Here is a 16,850-nt window from a genome sequence, read left to right on the forward strand (position 1 = left end):
ATAAAATACTTTCCTAAATGTCTCATCCAACTCATTCCACTTTTCATTAATGCTTCACAGGTAAAAAACTTTATCCAGAAGTAAAATTGGCAAAACCTTATATATTTTTAATTTATAAGCATCTTCAAGTTATTGTTTAACTCTGAAGATAATATTAAGGATACTTTAAACCATGCGGGATGGAAATATATACAGACTTTTGCATATTATTTCCTTCTCCCCAGGCATGGAGATTTAATGTTAGTGATGTTTTAGGACACATACAAGTATGTATGTGCATACACACACACACACAAAGTTGGGTCATTAAAAACTTCAAAAAGTAATAATTAAGAACCATTAATATTGAATGTAAAAACATATTGAGTGGTTTTAATTAATGTCTATATTTTATTTCTCACTTTGGAACTTATTTTCATATAAAATCCATCATGATCTAAATATTTGCTAATCATATGTAGCTGCTGATCACCTTGCATTATTTTTAAAGTTGTTATTTTATTGTAAATGTGGTATAAGCATATTTTCACATTATTATTAGTCTATCACAGCTCTTTGAAAACACATCATGTTAAGTTCCTCTTAGAGTTGTTCATGATTGGCTAATCATTCTATGATTTTTCCATAATTGAAAATTTTTAAGTCTTTTTAAGAGTTTTTAAAATTTACAGTATTATTTTGTATTATGTTTGTATATCCAGTGTATTTTAAATTATATTCCTGTAAGTAAAGTGATTTAAATGCAGTAATAATGTAATGTGCTGAAGGGTGTGAAGGATCCCAACTTTTACGTAGTTGGACATTTTATGATTGTAGGTCTTAACTCCTTCCCCAGAAAGAACTAAAATATGTCATAGACAAAATAATAAAAAAGAATAATTAGAATAATCACGTATGATGTATATCTATAAAACCATCATTTAGAGGTAATTATTTGAAAAGGGTTTTCCCCTTTTCTGCATTCTTGTACTAATAATCAGTATTTATGTAGAAAGTATTTTATTACTATTTGAATGCTGTTAACATATTTGACTCATATTTGGAATAATCAATTTACTAAAATTTGTAAAGTTACAAAGAAAATATAAATTCTTTAGAAATTCTTATTAAAGCCCAGGTGATTTTTCTTCAGGATTATGTTAGCTTTTCATATTTTTAATATAGGAGATTATTATAAGTAAGTGTGCAACAGAAAAAACTTTTAGAAAAAATACTTAGAAAACCATTAAAAATAAAATGTTTGAACAATCAATGTATTATTTTTTTCAGAAATTCATGCTTGTGAATTAAATATGCTTATCAATTCTCATCATTAACAGGTTAAATATTATAATTTCTTTTTGTGGGTGACAGTGCTTGCTATACAGACAGATACAAGAACCTGATAAAGGATGATATAGTATAAGATAGTTGTTTTAGAAATTGACAAATACAGAGGACCAATATGGTTAGAGAGTATACTAACAAAATTAATCTTAATTTTTGCATCCAAAATTCACCAATAGAAATAAAGGAAAATAATGCTACATTCCATAGTATCCATTATTATTTAACAAGATCAAAGTCTAATCTTACGCAGGTATCCTTTGCTGAATGCCTTTTGTTTTCTTCTTGAAACTGTAATCTTAATTCACATTGTTTCAATACAATTTTGAAGTTTATAGAAGGCAGAACAAGTGTCCTAAAGCCAAGAATATCAGAAAATAAAGTAGCTATGAATCTTTTGCATATCTAATTTTCTGAGGAATCATTACTTATCTTCTCGGAGAGACTTTTCAAAGTCTCCACCATGACCACATTTTGACAAATGCTGAATTATGTATCCTCCTTTATTCCAGAATGCATTTGAGAATTCCTCTGTTGTGTTTCAATGAAATAACCAGATTAGGTATACTTATTAAAACCTCATTTTTATCAGTCTAAAGAAATATTTATTGTATAAGGAAATTGTGCATAATTTACATTTTAGAAGTCCATATTTAAAATAAACCTACAGTGTTATGACTGAATTCTTCATTTGTTCCATGGATGTAACATTTGATGTCACTAACAAAGGCACAAATTTTAATGTTTAAGTCTGACTTTTTAATATCCTGTCGTATTTATATTTTAACACATTTGAATCATATACATTCTAAAGAATTCCTGTTTTTTCCGTTTTTTAAATCACCATAGGGAATTCTCCGACAGTCCAGTGGTTAGAACTCACTGCTTTCACTGCGGTGGGACTGGGTTCGATCCCTGGTCGGAGAACTAAGATCCCTCAAGCTATGGGGTGCGGCCAAAAATAAAATAAAATCAGCAAAGAAGTTGTCTGAGACAAACCATCTTTCTCATTTCCTACATTCTCACTTTTTTTTTCCCTAGGAATAAAAGGAAAACATTAGTCATTTTGCTAAAAAAAAGTTTGAGCATTTTTACTAGCATTACATATTTTATTCACTAAAAATATTTTTGAACTTTCATTTCATTTATTGACTCATCATGAGCTTGATGATACCTGTTTCTGATCGAGGAAATATCTGACCAAAATTGATGACAGGATAGAACGCTTACCCATGTTGATATGTAGTATGATGAATTACCATCTTTCTGTTGCTTCAGCCTATTGGTGTAGGTATACCAACAATTAATTTAAGAAAAAGGAGACCAAATGTTCAGGTAACTGTGAACGAAGTTAGCAGTGCCTTCAAATTTGCTAAATCAGAGTTGCAATTAAGCTTCTCTTCCTAAAAGCATATGATTAATGCTGCCTTTCCTGACAGCAAGCTTCCAGAGCATGAGATGGAGATGAGCATCATTTCTCAATAAGCCAGAGCAAAAATGTTGTTAATAATGGCAGAGGGTATGCATTTGCTGACTAAAGATTGCTAGCAAATGATGTAATAACAATGATAATCGGAGTAATCGCAATTAAATGGCTTCTAAAAAATAGATGTGTTATTAAATATTGTGAAGTTAGTGTCAAATCCATGTAATCCTAACAATTTGCTTGTAAAATTAACTTCTTAGTAGAAATGAAAATACAATTCTAATATATAATTTCTATAAACCACACAATGTAACCCAAAATTTCTTTGGATTTCTAAGTGTATTTTCAGATTAGCAGTTAGAGGAAGTTCCCTTCACCTAATTAAAAATGTCCAAAATTGCAAATAAATATCATCTGGCAAACTTACCACAAAATCTTTTCTCTGATGGCAACATATTTAAACATTATTCTATGTATGCTTATTTCTATAAGTGCACTAAAAATAATCAGCATAAACGGTTACTTCCTGTAGTTTAGTAGAATTTAGCAAGAGCATTTCAAAATTTCAGAGAAAGTTCAATATGACTTAAGGTTTTCTGTGTAATCCTATCATTTCTTTTAAAAAGTTGGTGATGTTATAATGGAGAGGTAGTGTGATATTAAGAGATCATTAAGCTATGAATTAGTAGAACTGAGTTCCAGTTTGTTCTACTTATAGCCAACACTGTATCCTTGAGTAGTTCACTAAACGCCATAGTACTTCAGTTTCTTCATCTGAAAAGCAGGAAGATTAAACTAATAATTGTTTCCTATCCTACACAATATATTCCTAGGAAATTGAGTACATATATTGATCCCCAGCTCCATCTCCTGAAAATTCTGATTTAATTTGACCAGGGATGGGAGCCGGGCTTCTGAAATAGTTTTAAAGTTCCCAGGTAATTCTAAAGTACAGAGCCAATGGATTAATAGAAGCTTCAGTTTCCTTCTAGCTCTAGAATTATATGACAATCTGAATTTCGTGTTGTTGCATCAGTCTCCATTTCTTTTGTGATTCCTGTAGAGGTTAAAATTATGTTTATGTCTTTTCTTGATTTATTAAATTGTTTTATGTTACTCCTCTTGCATGTTTCTTTTTGTGGATTACCTTGGATTATACTCATTGCAGTCATGTACATTTTAGTGAATTTTTAGTTTTGCCGTACTTTCAAATATTGCATGTAAATATTGTGATATAATTTAAAAATAAACAACCTGAAAAATGGTTTGTTTTATTTTTGTTTTCCTTCCAAGGAAACTCCAAATGGCAAACTAGCAACCACACAAGACGTCTGAACTTGGAAAATATTTTTTGAGCTATGTAGTATTTTTAATAATACCAACTAATAATTATTTCAAAACATTGCCTTGTGCCTTTTATTTTAGTTCCACAAATGGTATGGTCTTTATATCAGTTGATATTCAAATTTTACACATGAGAATTGTTAGATATTTAAAACATCAAACAAAAGTACTGGGAGTGCAGGGACTGGATTCCAGTTCTCAAGCCTCTCTTGGTGCTTTCTGATGAGAAGAGTTCTGCTTTTGAATTTTTCAATCACTGTGCCTGTAATGAGTCTTTTAAAAAATGGTCAGCCAGATTGCCATTTAAAAAGTACAAGTGATGCATTGACATTTTTCTTTTATGATTTCCTTTTCCTGTCTGTGTCTTTGTATGTTGGATTGGGACGTGATCTTCATATTGCCCATTCTTCCTGATAATGCCTCCTCCATGCATGCTGTTTGGGTCTGGTCATGCTATGCATTATCCATTGCATGTAAGATAATATTCTTATTTATGTTTATATTTTATCATTTTATTTTGACTTTGTTTTGTAGTGAGTTAAAATGTTAATACTGATGTGAGGGTGTTTGTGTAAAGATAATTTATTTCATGAGACGTTAAGCAATTCAGAATAATTTGTCAGCTTTAGAGTAACTTTCTCAGTTTTGTTTTTTAAACAGAGGACTAGAATTATTTTCAATGCTGATTTTTATTTTCTTCTTATAAAATATTACTTTCCAAAGAGTATTTGCTTCTGAGCCAATAAGATGCTGCCTAAACAATGATCAGTATTTTCACCTATTGAACAATCTAATACTTACTTTCAATATTCTAGAACCTTGTGAACCTAGATATGAAGTTCATAAGCAGTGAATATTTTTTTAATAAAAATGCGAGGCACAGTTGGGTTTTTTGTTTTTATTTGCCTTTAAGAATCCCCATTCATCAAAACCAGTGGGAATCATATATTTTCATTATTTAAATGGAGCTACTCTTTGAAGGCATTTTTGTCTTTATTATAAAATAAATACATGCCATGTATACCGTGTCATTCAGCATTTGAAATAAATATGTTTAATTTTAATGCATTTTTAATTATTGGCATTGTCTTGGGTAGTCAGCCCTACTAAAACATTGTTTAAAATAATGATCTGAACGTATTTTGGAAGAGCCTGTGAGGCTGAAATTTTTAAAATTCCAGTGACCTTGCACTAATACAGCATAATTTCTATTTATTTATTACTTCTGTCTAATTAGTTATCATATATTGATGGCATTTATTTTAGTAAATATTAAATCCAGTTTCTAAATTTTTACAGTTGTAAAATAATAGACACCTCTTATGATTTTATGTTCTAGTGAACTTTGAAATTCTATGGCGTGTTACATTACTTAGTAAGTGTTATAAGAGGATAGTATATTTTTGTTTATCAGATATTTTGATATCCTCATTTTATGATTGAGAAATTTTTAAACTGTCATGTGAGGTAAATTTACCAGGTTAACAGTTTCATTTGATATGTTTATGTAAATAAATAATCTGCCTGTTCCATAGTGAATTTGATTTCTTATTACACACCAGCAAGAAGCAGCAGTAGGACGTGTAAAGCAGGAAAACAGTATTTAGTGAACCTAGGGGTTATTATTCAAGTTAGACTTCAATCACAATAGCTAATCTTTATTAAAATCCTTATGACTTTACCATAAATTTTATCTTACAAAATTGACTTAATTTGACTCATTAAAATATATTGTAAAATTTCTGAGTTTCAAATGCATGAAGCAAACTTGCATCTTTTCTTTATGCATTTGAAGAAGGAAAAATAAATTTAGAAGAGTTTGTTCTCCTTAGCAAATTCAAACATTTTTAAAACATTTTCCCTCATATAATTTTATTTTTTATGGAATACAAATAATGTATATTACTTACACATCGCCTTTGTTTTATTGCCAAATATGTTATCCACATGGCTGTATTTTGCTCCTTTCACATCCCAATTAAAGATAAAATCTGTAAGTGGATCTTCAAAAGTCATATTGCCACAGAATTTGTGATTATAAATGTCCTACCTAACACAGGACTCAAAACTCTTCAGTTGGTTATCAATTAAAATTTGTCTGCTATACTTAAAGCTCAAATCCCTAGCCTACTTATTATTATTTTTAAATATATATGAAAGAATATACTTTTATATAATTATTTTGTCAACTTTTTAAGATACCTTAGGTAAGTAACTTTTATGGAATTAATTTCATATTTAAATATCTATTGAGTTATTCTATATACAGCATCATTTTACAATGTCATATATGCTTAATTACTATTTTCTGTGTAGAACCCCAAATCTCAGGAGCCAGTAACTTTGGATTTCCTTGATGCAGAATTAGAGAATGATATTAAAGTGGAGGTGAGTGCAATCAGTCAGCTTGAACAGCACCCTCAGGTCAGATGCTGGTGTCCTTCCAGTCCACAGGGATCTGTTGAGCAGCTTCATTGTGTTGGTTCTGTCTTAGGTGCTATACACACAAAGATGAATGCTTTATATCTTTAAAAATTTCTAGATCCTGGGCTCTCTCATCCGAAAGATCATATGAAAAGGAATAAATATTTTAAATTGGGTGTGACCTTAGTGTTTTTCTTTCTCCTTCCACAGGTAGAGTTATTTTCAGTATTTCGATACAAATGTAACTTGTAAATTTCAATAAAAAACATAGAGAGGGGGACGTTGCCATAGAGTTGAAAGAAAAGTTGCAGGGAATTTAATCATCCAACCACCCAGTAAGCAACATGATGAAAGAAGCTGCCATGTTTGTCTTAGTACTCTATACTCAGAAAGTTTCTATTTTATTTCAAAACCAAAATTGCAAGAACTTCCTCCGAGAGGTCCTTCCATAATAATAGGGATAATCATTAATAATAACATTTATTGAGTACATGACATGTGTCAGTCATGGATTCTCAAGAGCCTTTGAGTAGGTACATTGTTATTGTTATTATTATTATATCTGTTGTACTGATGATCTGTTTGAGGTACAGGAGGTTAAATAGCTTATCTCCAGTTACTCAGCTAGTAAGTAGCAGAACCAGGATTTGAACCTGGCTCTTGCACGCCAGAGCAGAGATTTTTAAGATTCTTTCAGATGAACTAACTCCTTCTCTTATCTATTCAAAGGCCACCGTATTTCTTTTACAGTTTGTCACAGTGTGTTTTAATTTGTACTTGCTTTACACACTTTACAACCTTACTCCCTCAATGTAGAAAAAGAGAATCTATTTATCATAGTTACCTTAGACTGAGGCATAGTGCTGGGATGTTTTAGGTAAATAATGAATATTTGTTGTAAAGTATTTTGACAGCATAAAGTAGGATCATGTAATGTTGAAGAGCTTGGTTTCTGGACTCTCATACCACTGAGTAACTGTAATTGTATTTAACCTCTCAAGTCTCAGTTTCCCCTCCATCAATCCCATAAAGTAATTGAACACTTTTATCAATTACATTTCAAAAATTAATGACTGGTTGAAAATATTTCATTAAGAATGTTTTTATCATTTTAAGATAATGTAAAATAATGATGTGGTAACTTTTAAAAGAATATTTCCACACTTCAGTAGGTCAATTTAGTATCTGCTATAAAGTAGTTGTTTCAATTTCCCTTAGATTCGAAATAAAATGATAGATGGAGAAAGCGGAGAAAAAACATTCAGAACCCTGGTTAAATCTCAAGATGAGGTAAGAATTAAGTCAGGTTTATTCTTAAATTAAAATGTGTATATTAATAATGATAATTGATATTAGTGGTAAAGCAATATTTATTCATAAAAAGGGACATTTCTAGAAAAGAAAAATTGTTTAAGGCACTCTTTGCTGGAGGGACATTTTTAATAAGATTTTTAACTCTGAAATTTCTATAAAATGTTGCTTTAGATTTCTTGATGTATTCTTCTATCATTTACAATATGTTCTTGAAAATTATATTTTTTAATTTTTTTAATTGATGTATAGTTGATTTACAATATCATGTAAGTTTAAGGTATACAGCACAACGATTCAGTTATACATACATATATATACACACATACATATATGTTCTTTTTCAGATTCTTTTCCCCAAAGTTTATTACATAATATTGAATATAATTCCCTGTGCTATACAGTAGGTCCTTGTTGGTTATTGAAAATTATATTTGTCTCCACTTATTTTTTTACCAGTATAAGAAATAGAATACACAATATAATGTTTGCCATGTTCTTTTAGGCCATTTCAGTCATACAAATTTGAAGTTAATATTTAATAGCTGTATGTTTTGTATGGTTTGTGCATGCAGATGTTCTAATTGTTGAGTTCCATATATTTTTTGTTTGTTTCTCGTTTCTGGCTTCATTTATCTTCTTTTACTATTTAAGCACTATTTCCCTGAATTTAAACCTGAAATTAAATCCAAAGATAACACAGCTACTGCCATAAAATCACGGGTACAGCTATGTAACACTTGTATTGTTTTATATTGACGTGGAAAAACTCCGTCTATATGAGAAGTGTGTCTATTCATTATCAGTCACATGTGGAATAAATACACATTCGTATGTTTGAGGATTTGAAAAATGTGTAGAACTCCCAAGCTTTTGAGCCTGGAAATTAAATTTAAGCTTTTATGTATAATTTATGTCCGTTTCCTCACAAGCTCATCCCTTTTAAGTGTAACATTTCTCCTGAATTTCTCAGCAGAGCTTTCCCTAAGATGGAGCTAGTATCTAAATACAGTACTTCATTAACACGTGCCTTTTCTAATTTTAATATCATCAGGAGTCCCTATTATCAGAACCCAAGGGGAGGTATATACCAGTGTCAGTCTTTGTTGAAATGTCAACTCTGTTTACTTAGACTTTACGTGTGCTGTTTACCACTTCACTTTTCAGAGGAAAGATGTAAACCATTCAGCAGTTCTGCCAGCTTCTCCGTCTTGTTCTGCCAGCAAGAACTCTGGGACCTGCACGTTCTTTTTTCAACTTACAAATCAATTTTGTCTTTATTCAGTCACTTTGATATTTCTTTCCTTCAATTCACTTTAAATTCTTCTTTTTGACCAATATCCACCCATAGACTTTTCCTATTAATAATATCGAAGAAAGTAGTGTTTTGTATGCTTATTTCTCTAATCCAACACAGTTTTTGATATTCTGTTTTTTATAACTTGCTGAACAATACTAGTTTGCCATGGTTTTTTATGAGTATTAATAAATATGTAAACGTTATTTCTTTTAATTTTTTAATGAATTTTAGGAGTCCAAAAATTTCCTGAGCACTTCCTGCCCTCCCTCCCCCCATCCTCCACACACCTCAGTAAAGCCATGGGGATATTTGATGTATAGAAGCAACACTGTGTAGTTGTTATAAAATGAACTTGACATCATACATTCTCCTTCATCCTGCTGACTAAAGTCCTCATTTCTTCATCAGTAACTTGTGGAAAAGAACAGTATTTCATTTACTCCAGGGAGTTGATTAAATGATACAATGACTGTAAAATGCCTAGATATTGCCCCAAACCAAGTTATATTCAGTGAATATTATTGTTCTGATGAGGATGATGAAGCTGGTGATAACTAAAAATACTAAAAGATACATATGTGTCATCACCATACCTAATGGAAGAAGTAATGATCATTTCTTTACTACTGTTCGGTAGCTCCATAAGAAAGATTCAATATCCATGAAGTTATTTAGCTCTTACTTCCTTACCCTGGTGGATATAGTTGTCTTTCTAACCTTCAGTGATACTAAGTAATTAGTCTCTTATAATAGATACGTACTATAATAATGGCTTAATAAGAACAGTAATGTGCTAACCATACATTTGGGTCTAGACACAGTGCGCTAATTTCCTGATATTATCAATTTCTCTTCAACATACCCTACTATGGAAATATCTGAGCATTATCTGATATTTCAGTCCTGTTTCAATATTAAAATGTATTTTTCAGGAAATGTTTTTAAAGTTTTGAGGTTAATAATTTGGCATAAATTACTAAGATTTTGCACTTAAACGTCCTTAAAATTTATTATGTGGGTATTTTTTTCCCTAAAATGTTGCTTTACACACACACACACCTCATAACAGAATAAATAATTGTAGAATAGTATAGATCAGATATTTGTGAAGAAGGTATTGAATGGTGACTGAATTTATAAATAGAGCCTAGCATTCTGTTCTTCATATAAATTCACTTCAAATGAAAAGTGATGATAACCATGTCCAACTCTTTTTTTTTTAGAGGTATATAGACAAAGGAAACAGGACGTATACATGGACCCCTGTCAATGGCACAGATTACAGGTAATTAACCTTATTTATTTCTATGTGTGCTGTATAAAAGAATGTTCAGTGCCTTTCACCTATTTTTATTATTTATTTATTTATTTATTTATTTTTGCGGTACGCGGGCCTCTCACTGTTGTGGCCTCTCCCGTTGCGGAGCACAGGCTCCGGACGCGCAGGCTCAGAGGCCGCTCACGGGCCCAGCCACTCCGCAGCATGTGGGATCTCTCCGGACTGGGGCACGAACCCATGACCCCTGCATCGGCAGGCGGACTCTCAACCACTGCGCCACCAGGGAAGCCCTCACCTATTTTTAAGTAGCCATTTTTCCAGTGGATGAATGTTGTCTTTACATACTCATAAGCTATTTTCAATATAATTAAAATAGAAATGTTATCCTTTCCAACATTAAAATGCATTAAAGTTATACATTCTGATTTTCAAAATGAGAAAGATGGGAAAAGCTAGAAATATAAAATTTAGAAATGAAAACTTGTATGATATACACATATTTGGTGTTTTATATATTTATGTTAGTAATAATAAATGTTGACATTTATTACTTTGTGGTCATCACCTCCACTGACCTCCTCATTTAAATTGTCATTCAGTTTACATTACTTACATTTAGGTAGCAAATTAACTTAAAAATGAAACTTATTACATCATAGTATAATCTTATATAAAATGCTCAATTGATATAATTTAATCCCATGAGTAGAAATTCTGTAATATCCTGATCCCTTCAATTGACTGGACCTTGGAAAATTGGACAGACTAATACCCTAAAATTTCTTGGAAATTCTTCAGCACTTGCTGAGCATTTTTTTTTTTTTTTTTTTTGCGGTACGCGGGCCTCTCACTGCTGTGGCCTCTCCCACTGCGGAGCACAGGCTCCGGACACGCAGGCTCAGTGGCCATGGCTCACGGGCCCAGCCACTCCGTGGCACGTGGGATCTTCCCGGACTGGGGCACGAACCCGTGTCCCCTGCATCGGCAGGCGGACTCTCAACCACTGCGCCACCAGGGAAGCCCTTGCTGAGCATTTTTTGTTCTGTTTGCTCTAAGGTCACTGCTTTCCCTGTGGTCCTGCTTCCTACAGCCTCATAATACTGAGGCTGTTACGAAAATGTCCTTCTTATTACTTATTCTCTCTTCCTCCTCTCCCTAACACCTTCCATCTTTGGATCTCATGTCACCAGACCACACCGCGCACCATTCTTCCCTTTGAACAGTCATCTCCCTCTGGTTCCTGTAAGATATCAGTTTCTGTGTGGTTGCCACCCTCTCCTCCATTCACATGGATCAGTGTTTCTCAAAATATTTGAGACATACCCACGCTTATATAAAATAAAACGAAAATTGTTTACTAAAATAAACTAAAAGAGATGAAAACTCAAGTGGAAAAAAAATGTTTATTACATTTCATAGACATGAAATTCATGTGTCAAATTGTTATAAAATTCTAAATGCTTACTCTCACTTTCTATGCTTAATTAATCATGAGCTGGTAATAGATAGTTTGCAAGCGGGCCAGGTCCCTTGACACACTTTAAATACCAGTGACGTAGATGATTTTTCTGGTGCCTGGACTCTCTTTTTTTTTTTTTTAATCTCCTCCCCTCTGATGATCTTGTCATTCCCCTATCTTAGCTACCTACTCCAAAGTCATGTTTTACAACTCTAACATTAAGACTGCAAGTCCTACATAATCTTAATTTGAGATTTTTTTTTATCCAACTCTCAGAGTAATACATTTTAGCTTTCCAGCCCCTCCTTCTAATAGTCCAACTGCAACAATCCTTTGACTCAATTGAGACCTGAAATCGATCAACCCCTTCGACCTTTCACTGTCCTTGCCTTCCTCACGTCCTTGTACCCCTCTTTATTCAACATAAATTCTTTGGGTCTTACTACATTCACTCTCTTACACATACCATCAACTCCTACATCATACTTAGGTTTGGCAAACAGTAGTTTGACCAGTCCCAATCCTGGTTAAATTATTACCAACACCACACTGCACCCACACAGCTACAAACGGGAGAAATAAAATATTCCTTGACTGGTGACATCCAAAATTCAGGACCTTTAACCTTAAGTGTACTTCAGTAGTGCCTGCTGATCTCAGTAGTCCAGTAAATTTAGGATGCTTCTAGATGACTTTTGATAGCCTCTCTTCACTCCTCAAACCCGTCTCTTTCCCATCCATTTTTCTCTCAGGTGATGTCTTTACTTCTGTTTTTCTCAGTGAAATAGGAAGCAATCAGAAGAGACCTTCTACCACATAACGACTTGCATCTATATCTCCATCTCCTATCTCTATTTCTATTCACAACACAATAACAAGAGTGATATTATTAATACTTGAGTTATATTGTTTCATTTCTCTAGTCAAAATTCTCCAATAATTTGCTATCTTAATCTCTATAAAATCCGAAGTTTGTCATGACCATTAGAGAGGACTTACAGCATCTGACCTAAGTTATCATCAGTTCTCTGAAGTTACCTTCTCACGTTCTCCACTGAACCACCTTCATGTTAGAGCTACACTATCCTCCTTGCTAGTCCTCATAAACCCGGGACCATTCTGCCTCAGGACCTTTGCACCCGAAGTTATTTCTGCCTAGGATGAATTTTCCCCAGGTATTCACATGCTTACTCCATCTTCACACCTTCACTTACTTTTTTGTCGCCTCAATAAGGCCTTCCCCAATAATCCTACCTAAAATGTAAAGTGCCTCATTATCATTTGATATTATGTACGTGTATATGCACATACCCACACATATATATGAAGCATATATAAAGAAATTTATTTCTACTGTTTGTTGTTTGTCTTCCTTCACTATAAGTTCTAAGAGGGCAACGTTCTGAGATTGTTGGACTCTGAGATTCTAAGATTGTTGCCTGCTTCATTTATTTTTGAATCCTCAGCTCATAAGTCAGTGGCACACAGTAGACATTCTGTAAATATTTACACAGTTAAATAGTTAGATTTTCAATTTGTCTCATTCTGTCAAATCCAAATAATAGTTTCCAAACTTCCATTGCAATACTCAAATATGAGGGCCTCTTTAACTACATATTAATATACAGTTAATATGTAGCCTACTTAATAGGCTGTGGTGGACTCAACTGTTCTTTTCCTAATAAAACGAAACAACCCTCCTCCGCCCTCTGCCCCAGAACATACACATAACTTTTCAGGGGAGCCTAGAGTGCTGGGGATTCCCCTAGTAGTGGGCTGCTAGCATGGCATGCAGACTAGGTCTAGAAGAGGGGCACACGGTTACCAATGTCATGAGACACTACCTGCCAGTCTTTCTCCAGTTTTCTAGTTTTTGACATAATTTTGAACCTACTGAATAACACCAGAATGAATGTTTATTTTACTTGTGTCTCTTGATTTCTCTCTCTCATTTCTATTAGGCATCTCTTTACGCATATACAATCTTTATGTACATACATAAGTAATTATTTTTCTTTCCGTTTCCATGGTTATTACCACCTTTCATTTTTTTGGATAAACTTGTCAGAAGGTGTGACAGCCAACAGGAAATCTGGGAGCCCTGTCTCGTTAGCGATGATTTCATGATAAAAGGAAATGTTGGATGCACATGTGGGAAAGTGCTCTCTGCCTTTGTTTCTTAGACAAACAAATTCTAAGTTAGAAAAACCATTTCTTTTTGACCCTGACGGTGAGTCAGTCTGATGGTTGGTCCTACTGCAGTCATAATTATACTCTGGGGGAATTTTAAATTCTTACTGTACCTTACTTAAACATGTTTTTAATAGTCTCACAAATGTCTCCTGCATTCATCCCCTTTCCCTCACACACCAAGTTGTAATACAGGTGGCCAGATTGATGTTCTTTTCTCCAGTTCTGAGTACGTCTCTCCTTGTTCACAAAACTTTAGTCTCTTTCCATTTTTATCCAAGTTTGGATTCCAAGTCTGAAATTCACATCACACATTTCTAGCCTGACCTGTCTGCCCTGTCGTTTCGCCCACTGCACTGCACTACCCATACAAACCACTGTTCTCTGAACAAGCCCTAACTTCACACCTTTGCATGTTTCCTTCACACATTCTCTTCACAAATCTACAACTCAGAGCCAGATTAAATCTATTTCCATTGTAAGTACTCCCCTGAATCTCCGTACAAATAAATCCACAAATAAGAAGCTAGAAAACATATTACATCTAAATTGAAGGGAAAAAATGGCAGTGTTTTTATTTAATGAATTAGGTATCAAATTTCACTTAGTGATTTCTGTCTCCTTAAGCCTTGATATAACTTGATATAACATATTTTGAAATATAGTAGTTATTTTAACAGAATGTCCTCTTTTTTTAATGAAGAGTTTGATTTTTATGGTGATATAAATGAGTTGAAAAGTGTGTTATAATCCATTTAACTAAGTTAACCATGTTTGTGGAAGTCACAAAAATATTGCATGGGCTCTACCATCCATCTGGTGGCCACTGGCTTTATTAGACTTTTATCCCTGGGAGAAAATAAAGCAGACTTGATTTGTTGGTTTTATGAGAGAGACAGCAAACACTGCATATGGCAGCATCCTTGACTCAGAATCTTGATTGAAGAGCTTATCTGCTATAGGTTGAAGAAATAACTGTTGCCTGAAGAAAAAAATCGTTAAATTATGTGTAACCATATTTTTCTATAAAATAAAGTATAGCTATTAATAGCAACCTGAGACTTGCAGGCCAATAAAATGTATATTCGATATGTCAGTTTTAAAATGTCTATTGTGTTCCTCATGGGTTTCCACACTGTTTTTTATGGTACATGAGAGGTAACCCAAGCTTACAGTGTGACACTGTAGCAGCCACATGATGTAATGTTATCGGTCTTAATTTGAAGTTTCTCTTAGCAATAAATGCTGATAGGGCAATAAAAATGTCCTAATTTCCCTTGAGAGGCATTTGTGGGAGACAGTCTTCAAATGCTCACTAATTCTGCTCTACATTTTATAAATGGCGAGTGAATCATGCAAGGTCATCTTGCTTTCAGACTAATTGCACTGCTTATTTTAATTTTAATCTCTGCCTCCCCTTAAAGGAAGTTACCTTTAAAATGAATGTGGAGATTTTCATTAAATCTACATAACATTTTATTTCTCTGACCTTTTCCCATAAGGAAAGTTTATGAATTACTTAATGATGGAGAAAGATTTGGGAATTGGAGGTAACAAGCATCCACTTATTTTGCTATCTTAACTGCATAATTAAATTGTAGCAAATAAGCCCTTGCATTTTTCCTCTTCATAGAGTGAATTTTTAGCATATATTCATAAGAAGAAAAACCTGACATTTTATATTTTGTCCTGTTCTATATTGCTCATAAAAAATGTATAACAGCATTACACTTTGGACATCCATCCTCAAAGCCTGGGAAACATGAGGCTTGAGTGATTTAAAAGAAGATCTTCTGCAAATGCCTAGAAATACTCAGAAGCCTAGAAATGCACACATTTTTCTGTGCATTGCTAAATTTGGGGTTAAATTGTAAAAATGAATGCTGAATAAATTGCTCACATTAATTAAGCGTCGTTTTTTAATAATAGTTGCATTGGAAATCTTAGAGATAACCTCATTTTTGGCATTAGTTTGTTAGTTTCCTTCTGTATTCAAAGGATAGCAGAGACCATTTGCAACTGTGAGTATGGATGTGGAATAATTAGTTATGTTCTGCACATGTGTATCAGCCATCGTGAGAGTAGAGGAATTACACATATGCAGTTGTTACGGGAGAGTGCATCATATTCTGATATCTTTTAACAATTCCAATATTTTGTGTGTTTTATTAATTGTCAGCTTCAAAATGAGTGCGGTTACCTGCCTGTCAGCTTTTTAGTTTGTACAGTCATATTAAGACAGGGTTGGATGACGGGCTTGTTTGACAGTCCTTGCGCCTAAGATGTTCAGAATTTGGCTTAAGATTTGCACTGGAGCTTTCCTCCAGTGTGTACATGTACCATGGGACTACAGTAGCCCATGGCTCTTGTAAACTATTAAAGTCAAGATGTTTTTCCTACTGTGCCTAACAGCAATCTGCCAAATGAACTTGAAATAAATACAGTTACACTGTTGGGTAAGAACCAATGGGATGAGCAAGTGCTAGAAAGGAACCTGAATTTCCCTTCCAAAAGACATGGGGGAAATGGCCTAGAAAAGAGTTGTACAGTATTAGGTATTTAACCCCTCAAAAGAGACTATTTCAGATGATTTTATGCATTGTGTAATTAGTAATGATAATACTACTTCTTTCATTTGTAATTTTGAGTAGTGTACATTTGCTAGCAAGCATTGTAACATTATGTATAGTTCGTTAGGGAGGGGATAGCCAATTGGCAGGATATAATTACTTTGCTTAAACGTAGCCCTAGTATTCTTCTATTTTTGTCCACAGAGTATTTTAATATAGTT

At 33.3% G+C, this 16,850-nt stretch overlaps 1 protein-coding gene across 2 annotated transcripts in view; it reads left to right on the forward strand.

Annotated features, from left to right (window-relative positions):
• Positions 1–16,850, forward strand: part of CACNA2D1 (calcium voltage-gated channel auxiliary subunit alpha2delta 1) — a 502,332-nt gene that overhangs the window by 431,277 nt on the left and 54,205 nt on the right. For both annotated transcript variants that reach the window (XM_032643128.1, XM_032643129.1), the window contains 3 exons: positions 6,428–6,484; positions 7,739–7,810; positions 10,355–10,416. In XM_032643128.1, coding sequence (XP_032499019.1) covers positions 6,428–6,484; positions 7,739–7,810; positions 10,355–10,416 — 191 coding nt within the window. The remainder of the gene's footprint in view (positions 1–6,427; positions 6,485–7,738; positions 7,811–10,354; positions 10,417–16,850) is intronic.

Source organism: Phocoena sinus, chromosome 9 (genome assembly GCF_008692025.1).
Source record: "Phocoena sinus isolate mPhoSin1 chromosome 9, mPhoSin1.pri, whole genome shotgun sequence".
In the NCBI taxonomy this organism is placed as follows: Eukaryota; Metazoa; Chordata; class Mammalia; order Artiodactyla; family Phocoenidae; genus Phocoena; species Phocoena sinus.